We start from the raw sequence: 19,391 nt of genomic DNA, 5'->3' as shown, positions 1-19,391 counted from the left end.
GAATTAATTTTCTTCCTTCCTTCCTTCCTTCCTCCCTCCCTCCCTCCTTCCTTCCTTCCTTCCTTCCTTCCTTCCTCCTCCCTCCCTCCCTCCCTTCTTCCTCCCTTCCTTCCTTCCTTCCTTCCTTCCTTCCTTCCTTCTTCCTTCCTTCCTTCCTTCCTTCCTTCCTTCTTTCCTTCTTTCCTTCCTTCTTTCCTTCCTTCCTTCCTTCTTTCCTTCCTTCCTTCCTTCTTTCCTTCCTTCCTTCCTTCCTTCCTTCTTTCCTTCCTTCTGTCCTTCCTTCCAATTTCCCTCCTTCTCTCCCTCCTTCCTATCTTCCTTCTTTCCTTCCTTCTTCCTTCCTTTCCTCCCTCCTTCTCTCTCTCTTTTTTCCTTCTTTTCTTTCTTTCTTCCCTTCTTTCTTTCTTCCTATTTTTAAACTATTGGAGTCCCATAAACAATTATGGGAATAGAAGAATGGAAGAGCAGATCATATCCTCTCTTTTCTCCCCATTATTAGTCTATCATTCACTATCAAACCAACTAACTGGTGATAATTTGACTTGGACATTTTATCATGTTGATTGTCAACTTAATTTTTCAATGCTACAGAATATTCCAGATGATTTTGACATGTATCTTGTGCAGTATCAGTTGAGCTTTTTTTCCCTCCCACTGCCATTCCTGGGACTAATTTCTGCCATTAGAAATCAAATCCTTTGAGTCTTGATAGTATTTTGGTTTTTATGTTTTTTTTCCCATTAAAACACAAGTAGCCCTTAGGTGAGGAACATTTTAAGCTTTATATTGGCCAATACCTCAGCAAGAATTTGTTGTACCCTAGATAAGCAAAAAGTTTAGTGACAACGATTCAAGGAAAGTGGGTTTGGATCAGTGGGAGACATAGGAGACAAATACTGAAGGAAAGGTTGGAGAATACCAAGAATAACATCTCCTATATCATAATTTCACAAAGGGTCAACTCTAATGCCAAATGCATTCCAGACTTAGACCTGACACCAATGCCTCCCTCACTCCATTTAGCCCAGTTTGGAGAAGTAGGTTTATTGAATTCTTTTGCCTTATACCTCTGATATTTGTTGCTCTATTTTTTAAGTGTGTGTGTAAATGTGTAGGGAACTTCTGAAAAAAAGAAAACAACTTTCCATTTGCTACTGGATCATTTTTCACTTGGGATAAACACATTGCTTCCCCAATCATCATTTATTTGGAAAAGAGCTAAAATGTTTTTTCAGTGTTTTGTTTTATTTCCTCATTGTATAATCAAATGTGAGATCAAGTAATGAAGTAGATGGTAAACAGTAATATTCACATTGGTGATCATTATGGTGGGAAAGACATAAAAGCACAAAACACTATTATATTTGTCTAGATCAGTAAAGATTTATTATTTTTTTCTAAGAGATATTTAAAATCAATATCATGCTATCTCAGATTATAAAACAATTTTAATATTTGTAGAATTTTGGCCTTATTCAATGAACTGTCTTTCTTTAAAAACAAATACTATTTCTTTTTTATAATGGATACATTAAAATCTATTCCAGCTACTTAAAAAGCAGATCAACACATCTCTTTATGCAATATGGACCATATTACATATTAAAATTGTGTGTACACATTATATTCATATGCATACAGTAATATGTATATCTATTGTACATTTTTATTACTTTATGTGTAGGGTAGGAATGGTATGCATACAGCATATTCCAGTAAGATACAGTAATTATGCACACAATTCATGCTGTAGCGTGCACTCTTTTAAGATAAGCATATTTAAGAGGCCCAGTATTATATGTACATGCTGAAAATACACTTTGCACAATTTCACCCAGAATTGTGTGCTTTCCTGCTCTATTTGTAATTTTAGTACTATGCTTGCTGAAAGGAAGATTATTGAAGCAGAGGATAAAGATTAGCTGAATTGAATGAATTATATTGAAAACTTGTTAGTCTGAGTCTCTTTGGAGGAATCTTTTGTATATATGGCCCTGTACATGTGGCCATCATTTTGAACTCTTGTCTCTATGTTTCAACTATTATATCAATAACACATCTTGATTGACAAAAAGACAAATGGCTGATGAAAAACAACAAAACTGTACAGGACCCAGAGTTAAATTCATTTCTTTGTATTCTCAATAACAGCCAAATTAGAGACTGGCTATGGCTAAACTTTTTAAAACTAGGATTTAACCAAACATATGGGTGGGGTGGGAATTAGAAGGAGAACGTTCCCTCTTCAAGCCACCCATTACATATGCCCCAAACAAAACCCACTTTAGTTCATTAGGTTATTGCTATGAAGCTGAGACAATTAGGAATTAAAGGAATCATTAACTTTGTAAAAAGAAACAACTCCTATTGCTCTCAATATAGGCTATACATTTTGTTTTCAGAAAAAAAAAAACAACTAAAGCTGCAACTGACAGAAAACAATGGATCCACTGACAAACATTTTCTGTGGCAATGACTCAGTTCCTATTTCTGAACATTTAAATGTATTTCCTTCATAATTTTTAAGTCATCATATTATCCAATGTGTATAAACACAAAGTCTGATTCCTTCATATTTTGGAAACATTTCTTCATACTTGCCAAATTGAAAATCATATTCTAGTTCTTGGAACTAATCAACTTAGTGGACTCTATGGGAATTCAGAGAGGCTAAAATAATCAGAAGGTATCTGCCTTGCCTGGTTTGGTCTGGACTTCTAACATACCAATTTTTCATGTATATATTGAACTCAATGTAGAGTAGCAGCCCTTAAAGATAATAGGTGAGGGTGAGTTTTCTTTAACAAGAAGAAATTTTTTCATTGTGGTTTAGAAAATGGTAGATTCCCCTCTTCCTACTTTTAAACATTGCTACAAATAGATATATTAGATAAAATATTTCAGATAGCTTGTTCATATTTCTCTCCAAAGCTCTCCATTTTTCATGGTTTCCAATCTAAACTTCACCTTTTTTTCTGACTACATTTTGAGAAAATTCTCAATCTGTCACTAATTCTTTCATGAAATGCCTGGTAATCTCCCTGATAGCAAGGCTTTTTTGCCTGAGCTCAAGAAGGCATAAATATCAACACAATATCTAAGAAATATAAATTTTGAACTGCATGGGACTTTAGAAATTTTCGTCATTTTGAACCAGAGATGATAAGTGATTTTTTACAAGGTCATCCAGAGGAGAGATGTGGAGATGTATTGTGGGATATTAGATAGAGTAATGAACTCAAAACCAAAAAAACTTGATTTTGGATCTTTCCTCTAATATTACTAGCCAAGTGATGTGTGAGTCAATATCTCTAAATCTCATTTCCTCAGATATATATAGAGAATAATAATAATATACTACATATCTCAAAGGTTTATAAAAGATACAAATGAGGTAATGTAACTAAAGTGTGACAGAAATGAAAGGTATTTATTAGTAACAATGTTTTTAACTGGAACCTTTAGCCAATCCAGTGATCTTTCTCCTGAACCACACTGCAGGAGGATCAAAAAGCATCTGAATTCAATATGCGTTGTCAGTATATTTAATAGGTATCGAGAATCCTACATGCACAATTTTTGAAAGCAGAACTACTCCCCACATTTTTCAATTAATCAAGAAAACTGTTTTTTTGTTCTCATTTGATCATAAAGTCCAATCTATTAGTTCATTTGTGTATTTTAAAATTTTAATCAGTTATTCATATATAAATGTATATTACATATACATACATATCTTGAATAAACTGAAGCAGAGAATTAAAGTTTGACTTTGAAACATCATGGTAATGTTAACTACACTAAGTAAATGTTTGCATCGACCCATATGAAACTGATTTTTTTTTAATTTCAAAAAAAGTTGATGTCAATGAAACAGGCAGTTACTTTGAAAAGTTTAATTTGAACAAGCCATGAGACGGCTTTTTGTTGTTGTTAAAAAATAAGTTTAAAGTGATTAGTGTATATAGTCAATAGTCTCAAAGGTAAATCTTTGTATTTCATCTGGGTATCCTTTGTTATACAGAAATGATTCACCATCATCCTATTAGGACTTATGATTATCATTGTTTGATGAACTCAAATAAATTCAGCAAAATTCAACTACATATATATATATATATATATATATATATATAATGTACATGTGTATGTCTTAAAATAGAAACTCCTCTGCAATTTAAAAGTCTATCCTTACAAAGTCTGGTTTGAAAAACTATCATATATGAAGTGAGGAAAAAGTTAGGGGTTAAGGTCATAGTATACTAACAATGCCAGCACAAAGGTAAATATATTTGGATTAGCATCAAGCGATTTTAATGGGAGGGATCCTATGTGCAGAAACTGTTCAATAAACCTTCTGCTGTGACTTTGTTTCTGTTAGAAACTATGAGCATAGTGAGAAGATAAAATAGGAAAATCCACCTTACATTTAGTTATTAAATTATTATGAGTTTACCTTGTCCTTAGTTTGTAATCTATATTATCAACACAAAGATTATAGTTATTGTTTGAATCGAAGGATTGGGTAGCTGAGCTAACAATGTAGAAGGAATTGATGATTTGGTGGATGTTTAACATGATACTAGGGGACTAGAATGAAATTGTATTTTTCTTTTCAATTCTTATGGGATGAATCAAAATATCTATCTCACTCTGTGTTTTCACTGAATGAATAGATATATCAATTTTATTTAATATGCTCTCAGGCATTAACAGATAAGAAGGACTTTAGAAATGATTTATTCTTGATTTAAATCCAGGAGAGATTTCCGGTGACCATGTTAATATAGTTTAGGAAGAAATGGAATCTTCTTCATGAGTGACATGAACAAAGAAGTCATCTTTTTATAGATTAAGATTTCTCATGTCAGGCAGATCCTGAACAGAATGTTTATTTTTATTGGAAATAGTCTTCTCTATCCTCAATTTTTCTTATCTATTTCCTCATTTCTAAAATGATCTGGTCTCTTTTTGAGTCTTCCAACCAAACTGCCTGGTGACTAATTTGATGAAACTGTTCATTTTGCAGATGGCTTTGATTCTCTATCCTGCCTTAGATAGGTTTTTTGTTTTTTTTTTTAATTAAAAGCTAATTGAGATGAAATTCAGCTCAATATAGATATTACACATAAGAGTTCAAAAAAATTAAAGTTCCATTGACTCTTACCTCAAGAGAGTCCAAAAGGTACAGTAAGCAGCAGGGAACCCCCATATTCATGCCCATGCTTGTGTAGCTAAGCTCAATGAAAACTTTGTGGGGGCATTCCCTATTGGGATAAAGATACAATCAAAGGGAGAGTAAAGCAACACAGTACTCTGATGACACGCAATATAAAGTAGACTTTGGCTTCCTCCCTTTTTAGCTTCCTTTTGGAGAAGTGAAAGATGTTGGGATGGATAAATGTGCATATTTTACATTACAGTTTTCCATATAAGACCCTGACAAAGCCCCTGTATCAGCTTGATTCTTTGAAGATCATCTGTACAATATGATATCACTATCCATTGTCTGTCCTTTCTACTTATGAATATATTATTTATATATTCAATGTCTAATTTCCAATAAAAGTCATTATATGTTGTAGATTATCTTCAGACACACAGAAACAAATAATCCAAATTAAATTTAAAAAGATATTTGAATGCTATTATACAGTAACAGACAAAATTATAGACACAAAAGCCCTTCTGTGTGATGCTATCAGGAAACAGGGAACATTGTCTTAAATCCATGTCTTCCGTTGGCTCCTTCCCTTTCCTCATTGCTTTTGGATTGCAAAGACTTTTTAAAATGCAATTCTGCAAGTGGGAAGCAGAGGCCCTATTATGAATGTCTTTCACTGCTTTCCTTGATTGTACGTTTCATACTAATCATGTAAAGTGCTATGGCATAGTTTTAAAAATTGGGAACTAGTTTCCCCTTCTAACTTCTTGACTAATCCCTTGGTTTCCCTCTCTCATCTTCAATTCTTTTTACCTTGTGGCTCCTATGTTCTTGTAATTACACATTAGTAGATGTTTGAAGGTTTTCTTGAAGGTGGCATTGCACAGAGCATAGCAAGCAGGATTGATGGTGCTGTTGATATAACATAGCCAGTAGCCAATTGTCCATACTGTATTAGGAACACAGGTTGCACAGAAGGTATTTATAAGCACCATGACATTGTATGGGGTCCAGGTGACGATGAAAGCCAATAGGATAGCCAAGATAGTCCTGGTCACTTTCTTTTCTCTGGAAGGAGGAGGTTTCTTTTTTGCCGGTTGCTTAGTCATCTTCACAATCTTGCGGGCAACAATATTCTGCTTATCATCCCCACTCTGTCCTGAAGGACCAACAATCTCTACAGTGGTATTGGTAGGAGCACAGCAGTCACCTTTTTGAGTCTTAGTGACAATTTTGATGCATGTCAGCTTGGAATTTTCTTCTTTGGAATGACCTTGGGAGGTGGAAACTGTATTTTCCTCTCTGGTTATATCATCTTCTTTAATATTAGAAGCCATAGCACTGACAGAGGTGGAATCATTGGAACTCTCTTTCTCCTCTCCTTGAATACAGTTTTCGGTCACTGCATCTCTAGTGGCTTTGCCATTCTGGATTTTGTTATGCTCCAGCCCATCATCATTGGTGGGGATGTTGTTGTTATTTGGCTTCACAATTCTGCCTTGGACAAGACTAGGGGAGACTGGATCCTGATTTGCCACAGTTTCTTTTTTGTCCTTTTTGATCCTGCTCTTGCTGGCTCGGGATATGTGCCAGTACAAGACTGACATGATGATCACAGGCAAGTAGAAGGCGGCAATGGCTGTGCCAAATGTGACAGCAGCATTAGAGAAAAATTGAATGTAGCATTCTCCGTCCTTCACAGTCCTTACCCCTACAATGAACTGCCAGAAGAGAATGGCAGGTGCCCACAGTACGAAGGAGAGAACCCAGGCAGCTGCAATCATCATGCCTGCCATTTTGGTGGTCCTCTTGACGGGATAGGTTAGTGGTTTGGTGACACAAAAGTATCTGTCAAAGCTGATGATGAGTAGGTTCATAACAGAGGCATTGCTGACAACATAGTCCAAGGCTAGCCAAAGGTCACACACCACAGGCCCCAAGGGCCAGTAGCCAATCACAGTGTAGAGAGTGTATAAATTCATGGAGAAGGCTCCTATGATAAGGTCAGCACAGGCCAAGCTGAACAAAAAATAGTTGTTAACAGTCTGGAGGTGGCGATTGACTTTAATGGAGACCATGACCAAGATGTTTCCAATGGTGGTGACCAAACTGAGTGATCCTGCTACCAGTACAATGAATATCACTTCTACTGTTTTGTATGGACTTGCCAGAACCATTTCATTAGTGGAGTTAGGGCTTGTTGAATTATTCATTTTGGGTTTCTCTGGTAAGGATCCAGGTGCCTAATAGACCATTTAAACCTGTAGGAAAATGAGGGAAAAAGAATAGATATCATGAAAAAGAGATTTTAATTTCTATGGAGAGAAGATTTCTTTCCCTTTTCCCCATCTTAGCCTTTTCCCTCACCTCCCAACATCTGCTATACAATAAAATAAAACAAAAGGGAAAGATTTTAATATAGAATATGGCCAATTCATCAATTCAACTCAGTTAACCCCATTATTAATAAGAATTTGTAATAGGTGCTGAGAATTCAAACATGAAAACAGAACAGGCCTTACTTTATGTTCTGTTTCATGGAGATTGGAGAGGGGCATATAACATTCAAAAATACAAAATAATACTACATAGTTTCAAAAGAGAGAAAGTACTCATACTTGTAGAGGTCAGAAAAGATATTATGTAGAGGGTAGAGCTTATTATGGCCTTTTAATAAAACTAGGAAAACTGAGTTACAGTTGAGAAAGAGGAAGGGTGGAGCACTTGAGTAAAGACAAAGAGGAAAGACATCTAACAGGCAAGTACAACTACAATGGAAATATGTGAAGGGGGAATAAAGCTTATATGATTGATAGGTTGGGATATAGAAGAACTTGGAAGCAGATTAAGGGCATTAAATTCTAGGCTAAGGGGAAATAAAAATAGCAGAGAAGTTTCTTTGAGTCTTATGGATTATTGGCTCAAATGTTGAAGATGAGTATAGTTCTAGATAAAGAAATAGTGATCCAAATCACTGATACTAGATAGAAGACAAAAATCAAATGAAGGTAGCTCTTGCAGAAGTTGAATAAAGTAAGATCATTGTGATCACTCTGTTAGCTTGCTCACTAGTTTAGCAGAAAAAAAAATAATGGGACAAATAGTAGGAGAAAAGTTTCCTAGATATCTTGAGATTTATAAAATGAAAAAAAAATGAAAAGATGACAGTAATAAAAGATGAGGCAGTATAATGGTAGCATTCTTTCCATTAATTTTAAGTTCTGCTGAATAGGTCCATAATACCTTTCTTCTAGATAATTCTTGGCATTCTGTTGTAATAATAATTCAGTTTTAATTGACTTTCATCTGAAAATTCATTACAATGAAATGTGTTTAAAGATGACCCATAGACTGGACACCCTGCTGAGCCATTGAAATTTAATCACCATAAACTTCCTTTGACTGAATCACGTGTTAACCTTTAATCTAAAAGGTTTTGTTTTTGGAAATTTTCTTTGGGGATTAATGCATAAGCTGTAATTAAACTTAGAATCATAGAAATCTAATGCTAGAGGGACCTTGGAGATTATCCAGTCCAAACATCTCATTTTACAGAGGAGAAGTTGGAGGCGCAAAGAATAACACTGTTAGTATGCTTTACAATTTTCAAAGCTCTTTTACATCAATTATTACATTTGATCCTCAAAGTTACCTTGGAAGGTGGGAATAGCTGCTATTCTTATGCTGTTTTGTTAAGTTTGGAAACCGAAGCTTAGAAAAGTTAATTAACTTGAACAAAGTCACATACTTAGTAAAACACAGAGCAAGGACCAGATCTTATGTTTTTTGACGTGCAATGTTCTCTCTCCTTCACCATGCTGTGTTTCTGCTTCTTTGAAGGGTCTTAATTAGTCTAAAAGTGAGTATATGCCAGTGTTGGGAACCTGGCTAATAATGAGATATAATAAGAGGAAGTAGGAGTGATTCCTTTTAAGGAACTATATCAAAAATATGTGATAAGCTTAGTAATAATTTACATAATTGTTTAGTTTTATTTTCACTGGATTGCTATATAAAAATACTTACATAGAAACATTAATGCTGTGTAGAAAATGATGAAAAATTTCTTTTAGAAACAATTCTAATATGTGAATGTCATGATTTTTTTTTGTCTTCATGTAAATTGAAAGAAATATACATTCTGGTATTTTTGGACTATTCCTTTTCTGTTAGGGATAAAAAAAGGGGCTTCTCTCCCTTTTCAAATTCTCTCCATCTTATTTATACATTTGTAACAGTTTTCACTTCCCTTATGATCTATGACTTGCAATTCAGTGAATGAAAGAATAATAGCAACAACATTAATGAGATCAACTGACATAAAGATAAAATGGAGCTGGAAAACTCCCAAAGAGCTATATGTGTGTGCGCGCACACACACACACACACACACACACACAGAGTATGTGTGTATATGTGAGTATGTGTTTATGTTTATCCCTTTGGTATTTTGTGTTCTCAATGAATAAGAAAATGTCCCATACTATTAATTTTTATTATTATCAATTTTATTATTAATTTAGGATTTGGGACAAATCTATTACAGTAGGCAGAATTTTAATATTGTCATATTCTATCAACAATCTATTTTCTAAGTGGTGATGGTCGATAATCTGATCAAGAAATTGTTCTCTGGTAGAATTATGGAATATCCTATTTGAAAAGAAGTTCAGAGGTTATTTGGCCTTCTCTTAAGCAAATCAGTTCATTTTAATAACAACCATATGAAGAAAGTGTTTTAATAATGGCCACAATGGTGATTGTTAGACATTGAGTCAGGCCAGCAAGAAAAATGTATTTTAGGTCAGGAAATAAGAAAGAGACAGCATGGTACAGTGGAAAGAGCCTTGGTTCTGCATCCTGCCTCTAATACTTAATTAGTTATGTGTGTAAGATTATAGGTCAGTGTCTATATTTATCTGAACCTGGGTTTCATTTGTTATTAAATGTTTGTAAGATTTGTTACTTATTTCTATTACTATAGTAAGGATATTATGAGAAAAGTTCTTTGTTGGTACAGTAAACATACTTTACACTTAAGCAACTCTCAGGAGATTTAAATCTTAAGTCATATATTTAGAACAGGCTATTGGTATCCATCCCAGGTTCAAAGGCTATTGATAAATCTTTCAAGGGAATAATGTGTGGTAAATTGGTTTTTCCCCTTGTATACTATCTTAAAACAACAACTAGTTTTCATTTCCTCTTATGTAATACACACGCCTTGTTCTACAATCTGGTGTCTTTTCCCCCCATCATATCTTTCTCTCTATAAATCTTATTCATAGATATCCTTCATATGTCTTTAGCGTTCTGTTATCTTTATATGAATAGCCTCTCTAATCAGTAAATATTTATTAACCACTGACTGTATGTTAGATACTGTGGTAAGCATTGGGAACACAAAAAGAGGCAAAAGAACAGTCCTTGTCCTTAAGTCACTTATAATTGAATGGATGAGACAATAAACAGACAAATATATATAAATTATAGATAGAATAAATAGGGAATAATAAAGAGAGCACTTAGAGGAGTTGGAAAAATGGGGTTTTATTTGGGACTTGAAGCCAGGAAAGCCAGTTATTCTGTATAACCCCATGATAGCTAAAAAAAGATACAGATTTATTAATAGATATATTATTCATCTACATAGAACTCAATACTTTTCCATACCAGCAACTGAAATCACCAATCTATTACTTTTTTGTCATTAAGTTGTCATTTACTGAAGTTCTGTCTTCTACTTACTTTCCTTTCTTATTTCCATCCTTTCCTACTGTTTCATTACTGTTCAGGTTTCTTAGTAGCACTTTAGAGCACTGTTATTACTTAGACTGATTAGCACATCTTCAACTCTATCTTTAAATAGTTTTTCAGTATCTATTTTGCTAAAGCAAATTTGGGGCTTTTCAGACAAGTTTCCCAGCTCCTTGTCATAGCTCTGCTACAATGAATTAATTCCATTTACATTTCTATCTATCTATCCATCTATCATTTATTTATCTATTTATCTGAATCGTCCTGAAGATAGAGGAAGATTATTACAACTCCCTTAATGTAGAAATCTCATGGAAATCACATAAAAATTTATGGTACCATTATAAAAACATCCAATTAAGCGTTGTGAGTTGCTTTAAAAATTAATCAACCACCATTACAAGAAAAGATGTTGCTTTTCATGGGAACCTTTTCTCTACTGAGAAGATAAAATGGGTAGGCAACAGGGTATATTTAGAGTACCATGATCCTAACCTTTAGCCCAGTAAGTGTTGCATTTCCCCATTGAACATATCTGCCACAAACCCAGAAATCACATCTTCCCAGGCCCAAATGGTAACTTGATTGTTGGGCTTAAATAATTGTCTATTCTTTTTTACTGTCTCCATGGAACAATGCAGTATCCATTAAAGCACTAGAGAAATAGAAATTGTTTTAATAATTTTTGTCTGCTTGAATGTAAGCCAATTCCTAATCTTCCTGAATGTAGAAGAAGCACTGAATATGAGTCTCTGCTTTGCCTTGATGGTCTACTCAATTGGAAGCTAATATAGTAGGTAGCTTGATTGGGGCAAGTATTGTGACTTATCTGGATCTTGCTTTCATTACCTGTAAAATAGATGTTTTAGACAAGATGGTTTTTAATCTTTTCTGGCTCATTCTATACTTCAGACGATCATGAATTCTTGCACAAGTAAGACCCTGTGACAACCCTGATCTATTTTGCATATATGTTAAATGTGCATTATGAATTAACTGGGAGAATTATTACTAGCATATTTCTAAAGTTCAATACACATAACCCTAAATACTGTTATATTAGAAAAAATATCTCAAAGCTTTCTCATATGCAGAAACATCTTCAGCACACTATTATTGCTTCTAGATTAAATAAAAAAATCCTCCCTCTGAATTTTATAACTTTCTTTGATATAATTCTACCTCTACTTTAATAATAGTACATATTATTCACCTTCACCCACCTCACCAGCTTATGGCAATATTAAAATAATAATACCTAGCATCAAATCTCTTTGTCTTTGCACAAGTGTCCCTTCTGTTTGGAAAGCTTTTTCTCTTTACATCTGCCTCTTATAATTCCTTACATCCTTAGGAGCAAGGATCTGATGGATGCCTTTTACACAAAATCTTCCATGATTTTTCTAGAACAACTATTTTTAGCCTAAATTCCACAGAGGATATATAGATCTATTTCAGAAACTCTATTAACTTGTGTGGGAAAAAAGGTATATTTATTTTTATTAATCTTTGGTTTCCTTCATAATTTTATATATTTTATGAATTTAAAATACCATTCTGAGAAGAGGCACATAGATTTCAAAAATTACACAAGAAGTCCATGAACCCAATATTTTGCAAAAATAACACTTCACAATTTATTAAATTGATTGGAATTATCATAGTAATATTTAAATCCATTAATAACTGAATTAAGAGCCTTTATATTATCTTTCTATGACAAAGTGCTTCAATTAGCATTCTAAAGTTTTTTTTTTCCCTCCTCAACATAGATCATAGACCCTGACTTCCTAGATTTATATCTACAGAAACTAATGCCTTTGGAGCCTACACATCATACCTAGGACACACAGTTTGGGGAGGGTAAGGGAATAAACATTTATTATGTGCAAGAAATTGTGTTGCTTCACAGATATCTTATTTCATTCTCTTAACAGCTCTGAGAAATGGGTGCTATTATTATCTTCATTTTACAGTTGAGAAAATTCAGGCAAAGAGGAGGTAAGTGATTTGCTTCGAGTCACACAGCTTGTAAGTATGTGAAGCCGGATTTGAACTCAGATTTTACTAATTCCAGGTCTAATGCTGTCTTCACTATGCCAATTAAGTACATCAGCTAGTACACAGCATAAGTAAGATGAGAGCTTTGGTCTCCTACCTCCCATTCCAGTTCTTCTTTCTTTCCCAATAACTTGCCAACTACTCCATATCCCATGTTTATGTAGTACTTTGTAGAAACAATATACTTTTACCTACCTGACTTTATGCTCACAATAGCTCTGTGAGGTATATGGGAAAAATGTATTCTTATCTCTTTTCTGAATGGTTAAATGGAATACTGGGGCATAAAATGCTTTGGCAAAGATCACATAATTATGCTAGGAAAAGGATCAGGAATGGAACTCAAGGTTTTGTCAATTCCATTCCATTGATCTTCCCATGTTGCTTTCCCCTCTAATTAGAATATAATTTAGAGACACAATATAATGCTATTCTTGTGGTTCCTTTTACAGAGGCATAGCTTTAACTGTAAGTAGCTTTCTATTCCCAAATATCTTCTAACCAACTGTTCACGACTCAGTTCCTTTCTTATTGAGTTGAAATTTTGATGTTTAGAATTATTTCCCCTAGGTTAGACAACAAAGGAAAGGACATTGTCTTTAGGTCACAATTTATTGCGTTTGACCAAAATCAGTTGTGTGATTTACAGAGGAAGTTGCAGAGAGAGAATGAGTTTCTGAGGATGAAAATCTGTGACACTTCAAAAGCATAATCATTCCATAAAGGAATCAGGTGACTAGCATCTTACTGGGTTGATTTCATGCTAGAGTAGAAAACCTCTTTGACCATGAATCTTGAAGCAGCTGTTACCAACTTTGTTGTTGTAGTAGTAATTCAACTTTTCTAGAACTGATCTTGGGAAATAGCTACTATTATTAACCGCCCCCTTCTAAGAACTGTTCATTGACGGCCTCGATGAAGATTGGAAAGAGAAGTTGCTTTTAGATACCTGTAAGCACTGTCTAAAGAAAGCACTAATTAAAATTCACATATTATCTGGCAGTTCTTTAACATATTTAAGAAATTAAATGAAATTTTCATTCTAAGTAGTTTAGAAACAAGATGGGGTAGTTTAGTGTTACAGTGGACAGAGTACTGGGCCTGGAGTTAGGAACACTCATCTCCATGAGCTCAAATCCAGCTTTAGGAAGTTATCAATTGTGTGAAACTGAAGAAGTCATTTAAATTTGGCTTCAATTCCTCATCTGTAAAATGATCTGGAGAAGGAAATGGCAAATCCTATAGTGTCTCTGTTAAGAAAATGCCAAATTGGGGACAATCCCAAATTTCAGACACATCTGAAATGACTGACCACAACCACCAAAAATAGGAAGGAACAGACAAGGAACAAATCTAGTGAGGGAAAACAGGGGCCAGAAGAGTGTATCATGGATGATAAGCTATGTGGATGAAGGGAAGCAACTGCAAAGAAAAGAAAACCCTCAAAGGAAAAACACACAAAAGGTCAAATATTCACTTCAGTGAGTCATTCTGCCTAAAGCAGCAGGGAGGTCATGGAACCAATTTAGAGATGAGGTCAACTTGAAATATCTTCTATTGACATTTATAAAAAACTTATTCCGTTTGATCATTTTAGTACCTAGAAGTTCAATGTAACTATCTGCAATGAAAAAAAAATGGATAAAATTGTTACTTGGATAGACTTTGATAGTCTTTGAATCTTATTCTAACAAATCTTTTGGTTTGAATATTTCTTAATGATTTTCATATAACATGTTGCTTTATAAGAAAATAAGTGGGGAGATGTGTGGTTTATTTTATCTATTTCAAAATAAGATCATACTCGGGGGACTCTTCCTTCAAGATGCTTTACTAATTAGTTAGGGTTGCTATATAAATTTAATATTATGTGCCCAAAAAGGAATAATAATCAACTTCCAAATTTCTGATTTCTAGTAAACAAAGGATGTTCTGCATATTTAGTATAATTCTGAGGATAGATAACTTTTGATAATGGGAATAACTGGTTTTCAATAAACTAACCCCCTGATTTTCCACAAGACATGAAAGTATGAAAATTCAACTCAAATAAATAATTATTTATTATTAAACATTTACAATGTGTCATACACTGGAGAAACAGAGAAAAAAGAAATGTAAAATGTATAAATGTAAAAAGCTCTGCCTTTAAAGAGCTTACATTCTACTAAGGTGGTGAGAATTAATAACTGAAGAAAACAGCTTAGTACCTGAAAGGAAGAACTTGATCTCCTGAGAGAAATTCAAAATTATTAGCAGCCAAGACAGAATAAGATTGAAATCTCTTTAGTTCTTGGAGGATGGATTGTATGATTTTATTGCTAGAATTTCATCCTCTAAAAATTATGAAAAGGGAGAAAGTCCTGCCTATGATAAAATATAGTTATTTTATTTTTAATAACAAAATTTAGAAACAATCTATCTGCTCAGTTATTGGAGATTTAATAAATAATGATATAATAATGTAATAGAATATGATGATACCATAAAAATGATTAAGAGGAAAGATGTAAGGAAATGTGGAAGGATTTCTGTCAAGTAAGCCAAAAAGAAATGAAAACAAATAATGCATATACATTGATTATAAAAGTATAAAAAATGAAATAGGAAGAAAGGAAACAAAACCAAAATTGGTAGAGTTTCTGACAATCCTGGGAGTGCAGAATGAAAATTTTTGAATTAATTTGAGCCTATTTTTTTTCAGTGCTGGGTGGAAGTGGGGGAATGGAGGCACCATGTAATATTTGGCTTCTTATTTTTTAAGTTTAATAAATTATTTGTTGTTGAGGAAGTTTATTAATCTTCTAATTAAATTTTTTAAAGAACAGGATGAAACCATTGTGTCTTGGTATTTGTAGCAAATGAGTACCAACATGGAATAAATTGACTTTCAACCTGATATTGAAAAGAAAGCCTTCTTGGAAGGAAAAATATTGACCACTAATTATATAATCTATTTTATGCTTCTCTAATAAATCTAATATTCTAATCTGTCTATACATCAATTTCAAGATTCTTATTTGCCTGGAAACATTATCAGTGTTCATATCTAAATGGTTGAGAGATTATTCCTCATTTAAGGGACTGATGTCACTGGGGTGGGGTTTAGGAGGGTGAGAAGGGATTAAATTCCTCCCAGACTCCTCTCTGCATCAGTCTCTCTGATACTTTTCTCTCTGTCAGAGACAGATATGTGCGAGCCTGCGCACACGCGTCTGCATACACACACACGAATTTCTTGTTCCTATTTCTCTAACAAGAACATTAATAATCTGAAGTACTTTATAGGGAGATTATCAAGAAAAAATGAATATTTGTAAAAGACTGTTATCCTTAGAAGAAAGGTTTGACATAAAAAGGATAATATTATTATTATCTTAATAACATTGCTTGCTTACATTATCATGCTACAAATGCTACAAATCACTAAATATGTTTTGATTTATTTTATAACTTTTAGTAACCTGGACAAAGAATTCCTGATTGGGGCCAAAAAGATGGTCTAGCTCTGATAGCTGACGGTACTTTTGACTACAAATTATGAATATTAGGGACCCAGCTGCTAGGTCTCAGTATATTAAAAAAAATCCTGATATTTTTTGGGCGTATTCTTTTCCTCCTTGAGATCATGACCAAATTCACCAGATGGAGAAGGATAAAAGCATAATTAGGGTCAGTTGATTAGATCTCTCCTCTTGGGTGAAATATTTGGAGAGGTAAGCTTTCTATCCACAGCATTTTTCTGGTTTGTTGTCCCTCTGTCTCATAGTTTTCCTCCCTTGCTCATTCACTCAGTTCTTTTTGCCAGTCCATTACTGTATTCCCTTTCTCATAAGACCGGCTTTCCTAGCACTCTTTCTCCTAGAGGTTAGGAAGTTGGTAAGTATCAACTATTATTTAGAAGTACAGCCTGACTCTTTGGTGCTTCTGACATGGATGAATTAAGATTGGACTATCAATTTTATGGATCCCTTTCCCATTCCTGCTAACCAGTCAAATGATTTTGCCCAATATGGAAGAATTCCTAGCTAAAGCTCTAGTGGATATACAAAAATGCCTCTATTTGAGTGGGCATTTAGAACTTATTCTAACTTACTACTAAACTCCTAAATCTAATACCACATTAAAAGTATTAGTAACTTCTGAGTTTTTCATCAACCCTGCTGTGATTGTAGAGATTCATCTAAGCATATGAGGTGCCCACTTAGATTTTGAATGAATAGGATTCATTATATAATTGTCCCCATGATAAGTATTGCTAAACAAGAAAAGAATGAGAGAAGAAGGGAAAAAGAAAAGGAAATGAAAGGCACATTTCCAGTCCTCAAGGAGCTTTTAATCTATGTAAGAACGCTAAATATTTCCTTGATCACTGAATTTATCAAGGTGAGCACTTCTACCAAAGTAACACACAAACTTGAAGTCAGTTTGAAGGTATTAAGTTTTAGTGTTGGATCTTTTCTCTCTAAATCAAGAATATAAATTTCACTATAATACTTCCTTTTCTCTCTGGAAGTCTAAAGGTAGGAAGGCAGAGAGTTGAAAATTAATGCCAGATGTGGTGGTATACATCTATAATCCTAATCCTAGTTGGGACTGAAGCTTATAGTCTTTTGAACATTGAGTGTACTGTTGACATGGTCTAAAGTCATCATTAAGTCTGGCACCAATATGGTAAATCACTGAAAGGTGAAGGGCTGCTGTTTGGTAACCTGCTTAAGAATTCTAAAGAGATTTGAATCCTACCAGGTTAGAAAAAGAGTTTTTTAGTGCTTTCTCACAGAGTAGCAGAGAGGTTACGTCCATGAGTAGCCACTCCAATCTAGGCAAGATAAGGAGAAGAAAGAGAGAGGAAAAAAAAGAACAAAAGAAAGAGAACAAGAGAACAATTTTTGAAAAAAAATTAAGAAGATTAACAAGGACTTCTAACAGGGAATCACAGCATAATATTATGGACTGAGCAGTGTATTATGTAAAAATTGGTAAAGAAGAAAGGAATATAACAAACATGTGCTTGATGGCAAGGCAATTGATAAGGCAACAGAAACAGAAGTGACTGGGGTCGCAATCTTGGACCCAATTTCAAAATAAGTACAAATGAGGTAGGCAAAGGACTTCAACAGATCTTTGAATATGAGAAACACAAGGATTTTCCTACTCTCTATTAATACATAAACACACACACTCTCCTCACAGTCTGTGAAAAATAACACTTCTTATTGACAGAGGAACAACCTCCCATTCTCCACATCTGCCAAGTTACCTATCTCTCTGTCTTTTTCTTCAAAATGATGCTCAAATACTCCATCCTTTGAGAAGACTTTTCTGATCAAAAGAGAGAGGAGGTGGTAAGGGAATATAAATTTTTTTCCAGTAAATTCAACTCTACTACACTCTCCTTTTACCACTTCACCATTACTTCATCTTCTAACTTTTAGAACTGGTATTGTTGCAAATATAGCACATGCAGATTAATGGAAATAGGCCATTCAATGAATGGATTGAACAATAATGGAGAAGGAAATGGCAAATCATTCCAGTATCTAGAAGACACCAAATGGGGTTGCAAAGAATTGGGCATAACAAAACAATAAGAATAGCAAAAAAATCAATCAACAAACTTTTTTTCAACAAATATTTTAAGTGTCTCCTCTATGCCAAGCATTGCACTAGGTGTTAGGGAAACAAACCGAAAAAAAAAAAAGCCAAAGACTTTCTCTGCCATTAATTAGCTTATAATTTAATAGGAGACACAGCAAACTAAAAAACAAAACAACATACACAAACAAGTCGTATACTATAAACAGGAAATAATTAAGAATAGGAAGGCACTAGAATTTAGATGAGTTAGGAAAAGTATTGTGTGGAAGATATGAGTTTTAGTTGGGACTTAAAGGAAGTCAGGGAAACTAGTTCCCACAGATGAGAAGAGAGTTCCAGGCATGGGAAGATGGTCAAAGAAAATGCCTAGAGTGAAAAGCTGTGGCATATTTTTCATGGAACAGACAGTGTTCTATGGAAGTAAGCTATAAGAAGACTTCAAAGATAGGAAGGACATAAATTAGAAAGGGCTTTTAACGTCAAACTGAGAATTTTTGTATTTGACTCTGGAGGCAATATGAAGTCATTTGAATTTAATGAGTAGAAGGGATGACAAGGGTAGGGTCTTAGAGGATAGTGGCATCTTGAATACTACCAGAAAAGTTAGGAATAAAGGGAACAGAATAAGGGGAAAGAGAACAAATTCCATTTTGGACATGCTGAATTTAAGATGTCTGCTGGACAACTAATTTAAGATCTCTGAAAGTCAATTAAGAAAGCAAAATTGGAGGTCAACTAAGAGGTTACATTTTATTAAAGCAAGATCTTTAATGTTTTATGTATCTTTTTATATGTATTTTTTATGTAT

General features: G+C 34.0%; 1 protein-coding gene across 3 annotated transcripts in view; it reads right to left on the bottom strand.

The window, feature by feature from the left end:
• Positions 1–317: 317 nt before the first annotated feature.
• Positions 318–19,391, bottom strand: part of CHRM2 (cholinergic receptor muscarinic 2) — a 211,592-nt gene continuing 192,518 nt past the window's right edge. For all 3 annotated transcript variants that reach the window (XM_023504893.2, XM_003771646.3, XM_031939139.1), the window contains one exon: positions 318–7,425. In XM_023504893.2, the coding sequence (XP_023360661.1) occupies positions 5,974–7,377 (1,404 nt within the window). In that variant the 5' untranslated portion in view covers positions 7,378–7,425 and the 3' untranslated portion in view covers positions 318–5,973. The remainder of the gene's footprint in view (positions 7,426–19,391) is intronic.

Source organism: Sarcophilus harrisii, chromosome 5 (genome assembly GCF_902635505.1).
Source record: "Sarcophilus harrisii chromosome 5, mSarHar1.11, whole genome shotgun sequence".
In the NCBI taxonomy this organism is placed as follows: Eukaryota; Metazoa; Chordata; class Mammalia; order Dasyuromorphia; family Dasyuridae; genus Sarcophilus; species Sarcophilus harrisii.
Note: the sequence above shows the minus strand (reverse complement) of the source record. Positions and strands in the feature narration are given on the sequence as shown.